This window comes from Corylus avellana, chromosome ca8 (genome assembly GCF_901000735.1).
Source record: "Corylus avellana chromosome ca8, CavTom2PMs-1.0".
In the NCBI taxonomy this organism is placed as follows: Eukaryota; Viridiplantae; Streptophyta; class Magnoliopsida; order Fagales; family Betulaceae; genus Corylus; species Corylus avellana.
Genome location: NC_081548.1, coordinates 19,503,832 through 19,511,650, shown reverse-complemented (window position 1 = coordinate 19,511,650; position 7,819 = coordinate 19,503,832). Strand labels below are relative to the sequence as shown.

Here is a 7,819-nt window from a genome sequence, read left to right as displayed (position 1 = left end):
TTCTCTCTCCCCTCTCCTCTCATATATATAATATAATTTTAAAAAAAAAATAAATATTTTAATGATATAGGAAATAATTAAGTGAAGTTATTGGGGTGTATTTTAATATAGGGAAGCAAAAAAATAGTTTGAATCCTTAAATGTAGAAAAAATAATGAGGAAACTGTTGGGAATGCTCTAAGAGGAAACCCAAATTTAGGCCCAAAATTATATGCTCTTTATGTCTAAAGAAACTTAATTCTTTCTACTTTTTAGATTAAATCATTATTAAGTTCATGTAAAGCTCATGTTTAACTTTAAATCGAGTATATAAAAATCATTTTTTTAGAAACAAAATCCTTCTTGGTCGAAAATTTCATGCATAGATATTTCCATGAAAACAATCTTTTCTTGTTAAATTAAATTTAAGCTAATTTTGCATGTATCATTTCATAAAAAATTCAAAGCAAATTTCAAAGCAAATGTACTTCTACGAAAACAATATTTTCTTGCTTTCTTTAAAAAAATTATAGATTAAATCTAAGTTAATTTTGCATGTATCATATCATAAAAAAAATAAAAAAACAAATCTAATCAAGATATGAAAGCTTTCAATCACAATTTTAGTTTTAGAAACAGTTTCTTTTGGTCGAAATTTATAGACCTTTTCCTTTGATTTTACTTTATTAATCCTAATTAAATAACATAGACAAATAACCAAATGATGACGCATGTGTTTATGAAATATAACCAAAAGTTTAACATACCCTTTTGAAGAAAAGAAAAAGGCGAAGACAGAATTGGCAATCTATTATTGTTACAATTCAATGAGACAATGCTTCTCCAATTTAATTAAAAAGGAATGGATATGGCATAGATTTTACATTCAATGAACAAACCATCACGCACCAAGTAGCCCTTTGATGCGTCCTGGAGATCTCTCAATGACAAAAACTCGTGGACACCATAACCGATGCTAGGATCATAGAACCAGTGGTCAACTGTAAGGTAAGAGTTGGTTATATTATGAGATTTTCTTAGATTGATTTTTCGTATAACTTTTCAGGAGAATTTTCTTCAGTTCAGGTCAAAAAGAAATGAAGGTTTAGAGTATATTTTTCTGAAAATCAAGACAACAGACCTGTCTTTTCATGGTGATTGCCATGGATTTGGTCCCTTACTCGTAGCTTGTATTTTGCATACAATTTTTTGTTGGAAGGAAGAGTTTCTGAATCACCAAAGCGGAGAAAAAGTGACAAGCATGTGCCTGCTCCTGTTCCATATCCTTTCGGATAGAGTCTCAACTTCCTGTATACAAAATATAAAGATAAAAGGTTGTGAACAAACATAATAAGTAAAGTTGTTTAAGATTGATATAGAAGAGCAAAACTCCAATCATACCATCTTCGCCCTTCAACAGTGAAATGCTCAGAGTTATAAGCTTCATCTTTGGAGGCCGTAAAGTTGTCAATCTTCCAAGTAAAAATATTACTTTGAGGTTCATTTATCATTGACAAACTCTCCCCTTTACTGTTACATTTAATAACAAAAACTTCCACCCCAAAGACACAAATGTCGTCAATAAGATAACCATTTGATAAATCATTGAGAGTATCATGAGAAAGCAACTGATGGAATCCCCATTCTGTCTTCAATTTATGGAAGCGTCTTACCCTCCCACTTGCATCTAAGTTGTTGAGGTTCACAAGCAATTGTAAAGTTACATATCAAATCCCAACATAAATATATTAGCAAGATATATCGGGATGGACAAACTGCAAGTGAAGTTTAAACTTAAGCTCAAGTCTAAGATTGAGTGCAATATGAAACTAAGTTTTTGGCAAAGGTACCGTGAATACTAAGGTACTTGTCTCGGATTTGATCAAACACAAAGAATCTTATGTGCACATTAACCTCCCAGCCAAGTGAAAGGTCATTGGTAGCTGCTATTGCCAAGAATAGAGAGATGTGACCGTTCACATTACTATTCTTTTTCCCATTTGGGTAAAGTACCAAACTCCTAGACATGGAAATGAAAATGCTTATATCACAAAAAAAAAAAAAAAAAAAAAAAAAGAAACTGAAAGGAGAAGGGGATGTATTTGAATTTCCTGAAATTAAATTGCCTGAATTTTTGAGCCTAAGAAATGAGACTGCAGGCCCCACCTACTCTAGTCGGCCTAAGGTGTCAGGCCAACCTACCCAAGGTAAGTGGACCCCATAGTCCCCTTCCTTAGGTTGCTCAGTTCAATGAAATTCGGACAACCTAACGTCAGGGGTTCCAATCCGAAAGAGAGTCCTCAAGATGCACCATTGGTAGCCGCCAACTTCAAATTCGCCCGAGTTACATTTTTCCTCATCCATTCCTAACAGTATTGAGAAATTCTTGATTTGAAATGTATAATGAGCTGGTGGAAGATCTCTAGTTGATTGTACAATTCCTGATACATTTTTTTTAAAAAAAATCAGATTCAAAAACTGTTGGTGGATTATATTCAGTCCATTGCAATAGTATTAGATTTCAACTTGCAAGTTGTAAATTTAAATTGCAAACTCCAAATGTGTCCAAGTCGCAGCATCAGAATCTGACGCAGATTGAGCAAATGCAACTACTTTCGATACTTTTGACAATTAATACACTAAAGAAGATAAAGCAAGTCACCGAAATTCAGAGAGAGAGAGGGTATACCACTTGCATCATTGTCACCAAAATCCATGTCTTTCTTTTGAACTCGTGTTTCTCCTGGTGGTCCTATGTATTGTAAAAGGGAGAACTGCTTCTGATATTCTGAAGAAGCTCAAAGAACTACGGCCCTGCATGTATTAAGGATGGAGTTTCAATATATCTCGGCTATTCCATGGTCGTTTCCTTCTCCTGCATGGTCACTTATGTTTCTTTTTTTTCCTAGACGACTTGTCACTTAGTGAATAGGTCTTAAGAAATTCAGTCACACAATTCAAGAGGATGGGAAAGAAGAAAATGATTGAGTCACACTGTTGAGGTGCAATAGTACTGCTCTTCTCACATGGATGGCTCTTAGAATATGTGTTGCAGAGTGCAAGTTCAAACATTATAAGAGACTTTGACTTCCCCCATTGGACATTAATTTTCACTGGACATTAATTTATTTTCAAATGAATAAAATTTCTTCCAACTTTGTCATTGCAATTTTAAAAAATATATTTCTCACATATTTTTATAGAATAGTTAGGTTGGAGAAATTTTATCCAACCCAGTTTTGAAGAAAACTCTATCCTTTAGAAAACAGGTTTGAGGAACTTCCTCCAATCCAATTTGGAGGAAAATTTCGTCTATAATGGACGTAATTTCTTAATAAAAATATAAAACTAAGGGCTTGCTTGGTTTGCGGAATAGATCATTGGAATTGAATGGTCTATTCCTGTAAATAGTAGTTATTCCCGTGGGAATAACTATTCATTTACATTGAGGAATAGACAAAGGTTTTTCAAAAAGGGAATAACTTTTCATTTACATAAAGGAATAGACAAAGGTTTTTCAAAAAAACCATCCACTCATAGTAGGCCTTGGGTTGGCGCGGCTACCCTCTCACCTTCAACCTTTTTTTTAAAGAAAAAAAAAAAATATTGAGTTTTGGAAAAATTAGAAATCATATGGCAAGTTTTTAGTAATTTTGGTTCAATTTCAATTATAAAATATGCGTTGCTACCAAACTAAAAAATTGAAACAATTATTTAATTCTAACATCTTCTATTCTTAGTAATACCTATTCATTTTCCTAACAAAATACCCATTCCACAAAACCGCACGCGACATAAGGAATAAATTAACTCGCTTGCCTTCCCGCATCATAATTCATTTCACAAGTATAGCCAGTCACTTTCGATCCTCGCTTCGACTAAAACTTTTAGAGGCCTTTTAACAAATTAACACCGACACCGCCTCCCACGCTGAACCGGACATGAACTCCCACCTCAAATACACATAAACACATTCTTCCCCAGCCACAACACTTTAACACGATTTGGAGAGGAGAAATAAAACCGACAATAAAAGAAATTTCAGAGGGAGGTCGGTGGAGAATTAATAGAGAAACATTTTGGATGATATGCCATTTTTGCTTTCTATTTTAACTTGTCCATTACAGAAATACAACAAGTTATATATATCACTTTTTCAATACCTGTGACGCCTATGATTTTTCTGAATGGTACATAAACACAACACGAAAAAGGCACCAAAAAAAAAAAGAAAAAAGAATGAAATAATAATTTTTTTTTTTTAACCTCAGCTTTAACGGCGATGAATTTGGATGAAATCTCCGATCCTGAAAGCCTCAGTCTTCACCTTCGTCAACTAAAGACTCACAGCGTAACTCTGTTTAGAGGAGCCCAAAGGTTTTTGCTTTTGAAGTGCAAGCGTTTGGCTTTCTTAACGGCTAAGGCGAATCTTTTTATTTTCTTCAAAAAAAATCACACGTCTCTCAAACTAGAAGGGAATAGGGATTCTCATTATCGATCTCCTCACACTTTAATTTGCATCAATACCTTCCCAAATTATTAAAATTTGTCAAAGAATAATAAAAATAAAAATAATTTAAAATTCTATATATATATATATTTTTTTTTTTTGAAAAAAGGCAGGATCATATTTTTGGTTTTTTCTTTTATACCCTTTCTTACAGAATTTATAAGGCTATTTTCGTCTTACTAAAAAAATTATGATTATTTTTATCATTTTATTAGCCTAGGAGTACAATAACATTTTTTGATAATTTCAAAGACATTGATGCAGATTAAAGTTTAAAGGGACATTGACAATAAGAGATAGTTTGAGAGGTATGCAGACTAGCTCTTGCCACTTTTTATTTCCTTTTTTTTTTTTTTTTTTTTTTGTGAATGAAATGCGCTTCAAGGTGATTGCCCGTGTGAATTAAATTTACTTCAATCACTTTTATAAAATTTGATGGGATTTGGCTTAAATGCAATAAAATTTATAACAAATTTGTGTGGAACCTTCGTGAATTCACAAATCAAATGATATATTTATTAAATTTGTAAAAAGAGATAGTTGAAAGATAATAGAGAGAATGATGTATAACATGTAATTTTAAACATTAGAAAACGTAATATCTTGGATAAACATAAATAAAATGATAAAAAGGAAATTAACTAGTAGTTAGGTATAAAGCAACTATGTTATTTGATAAGGTAAAAAAAGACAATATTATATTTATCCAATTTAAACATAATACTAATTTGAGGAGAAATCCTCAACAACGGATATAACATCAATTTTGCATTCAATAAACAAAGCATCACCAACTAAGTAGCCCTTTGACGTGTCCCTGAGATCTCCCAGTGTCAAAAATTCGGTGCAACCATAACCGATGTTGGTACCACAAAACCAATACTCAGCTGTAAGGTAAGAGTTGGTCATATTATTAGATTTTCTTCTATTGGTTTTTCATGTAAATTTTCAGGAGAGAATTGTCTTCTGTCCCGGTCAAAAAGAAATGAATGTTTAGAGCCTATAAAGTTTTATGAAGTCAAAGAGAACAAACCTGTATTTTCAAGATGATTGCTATTGATTTGGTCCCTTATACGCAGCTTGTATTTTGCGTACACTTTTCTGTTATGAGGAAGACTTTTTGAACCATCTAGAATGAGATAGAGAGACAAGCATGTGCCTAATCCTGTTCCACTTCCCTTCGGATAGAGATTCAACTTCCTATATCCAAGATATAAACATAAAGGTCGTGAACTATTCAAAACTGATATAAAAGAGTTAGAAAAACGCCAATCATACCATCTTTGCCCTTTAACAATGAAATGCTCCGAGTAGTATTCCTCATCTTTCATGTCAGTAAACTTGTCAATCTTCCAAGTGAAATAATCATGTTGAGGTTCATTTACCATCGACAAACTCTCCCCTTTACAAGTAGCTTTGATAACAAAAACTTCCACCCCAAAGACACACATGTCATCCACAAGATAACCATTTGAAGGATCATTGAGAGTATCATGAGAAAGCAACTGGGCGAATCCCCATTCAGTCTTCAAATTATGAAAGCGTCTTACTCTCCCATTTACATCTGAGACGTTGTCGAGGTTCACAAGCAATTGTAAACTCACATATCAAATCCCAACATAAATATATGAGCAAGGTATATCCAGATGGACAAATTGCTAGCAGATCTTTAAACTTAAGCTCAAGTCTAATATTAATATTCATGGAGTAAAAAAGTATACTATTGATTAGAAAAAAAGAAAAGAAAAGAAAGAAAGAGTATATTATAAAAACTAAGTTTGGGCGAAGGTACCTTGAACACTCAGGTAATTGTCTCGGACTTGATCAAACACAAAGAATCTTATGTTCACATTAACCTCCCACCCAAGTGAAAGATCATCGGTACTTGCTATTCCCAAGTATAGAGAGATGTGACCGTTCCCATTGCTATTCTTTTTCCCATTTGGGTAAAGTACCAATTTCCTACACATGGAAATAAAAATGCAGATATTTTTCTTATCATAAAAAAGGAAGGAAAAAAAAAAAAAACAGCTGAAAGGAGATGGGGGGTCCTCAAGATGTACCATTGGTAGCCGCCAAGTTCAAACTGGCCGGAGTCACATTTTTCATCTTCCATCTCTAACAGTAATGAGAAATTCTTGATTCGAAATATATAATGAGCGGGTGGGAGATCTCTAGTTGATCGTACGATTTCTAAGATAAAAATAAAGAAGAAAACATTATATTGTGATACTTTTTTGTTAATAGTTATCTAAAATTTCCAAACCTAATACTAATTAATAAACTACTTTCGATACTTTTTGACAATTGATACTAAATCAGAGAGAGCATAAGAGATAGAGAGAGATTTACCAGTTTCATCATTGTGAGCAGAGTGAGGATGGCGAGTTTTATCTTCCATGTCTTTCTTTTGAACTCTTGATTCTCCTGATGGATGGGCCTATATATGTATTGTAAGGGAGACCTGCTTCTGCTTCTGATGCTTTAAGGAAGCTCAAAAGCCTCACAGCATACTTCTCTTTATTGGAGCCAAAAGTAGAGTTCGATTGATACCTATTTGCTTTTGAAGTGCGTTCGGCTTTGTCCTAAAGAAAAATAAGCTTAACGGCTAAGGTAAACCCCCCCTTTTTTTTTTCCTTTTTTTTTTTTTTTTTTTTTTTTTTCGCTTTTGTGTGTGTTTGTGAATGAGTGGTCTTGATGGTAATTGCCCATGATAATTTCTTTTACTTTTTTTGTAAATTTGTTGAACTAGAAAATTCTTGACGATTACTATTGCAGTTTAATTTTAAATTGAGAAGCTGATTATATATATATATATATATATAATTGCCCATGTGAATTTCTTTTACTTTTGTTATTTTTGAAATTCTTGTGAATTAGACTGTTGCAGCGTAATTTGAAATTTGAGAAATTGAGTTCTTTAGTAAAAAATAACAGAATGATTATTATGTTAGAAAAATGAATAGCTATTATTGAGATTATAAAATGCGAAATAGAATAACTAATCTTATTTCATAGTTGGATATAATATTTCTCCAAATTGGGTTGGAGGAATTTCTTCAAACTTAATCTATAAAAATGCCATATGTCACTTGAACATATAAAAAACACATGTTTTTTAAATTTTATTAAAAAATCACATGCATTTCACATGCTATTTTTTTTTTTTTTTTAAAAAAAAAAACATGTCATTTTTATAGATAAAGTTGGAAGAAATTCATCCAACCTAATTTGGAGAAAAAATTTGTCATTCTTAGAGCATGTTTGAGATTGCGTTTGAGAAATAAATGTTTTAAGTCAAAAAAACACTTTTTGGCAAAAGCTTCATTT

The 7,819-nt window shown here is 32.4% G+C and overlaps 2 protein-coding genes across 2 annotated transcripts; both read right to left on the bottom strand.

The window, feature by feature from the left end:
- Nucleotides 1-831: 831 nt before the first annotated feature.
- Nucleotides 832-2,007, bottom strand: LOC132191006 (MATH domain and coiled-coil domain-containing protein At3g58210-like). The gene is made up of 4 exons (XM_059606028.1): nt 1,830-2,007; nt 1,381-1,666; nt 1,121-1,287; nt 832-980 (listed from the first exon to the last, which is right to left on the bottom strand). The coding sequence occupies exons 1-4, from the start codon at nt 2,005-2,007 to the stop codon at nt 832-834; spliced, it is 780 nt and encodes a 259-aa protein (XP_059462011.1).
- Nucleotides 2,008-5,212: 3,205 nt separating this feature from the next.
- On the bottom strand, nt 5,213-7,010 carry LOC132191005 (uncharacterized). Its single transcript, XM_059606026.1, has 6 exons — nt 6,842-7,010; nt 6,553-6,682; nt 6,282-6,451; nt 5,768-6,053; nt 5,523-5,689; nt 5,213-5,376 (listed from the first exon to the last, which is right to left on the bottom strand). Exons 1-6 carry the CDS (start codon nt 6,888-6,890, stop codon nt 5,213-5,215), a joined length of 966 nt encoding a protein of 321 aa, XP_059462009.1. The 5' UTR covers nt 6,891-7,010.
- Between the last annotated feature and the right edge of the window lie 809 nt (nt 7,011-7,819).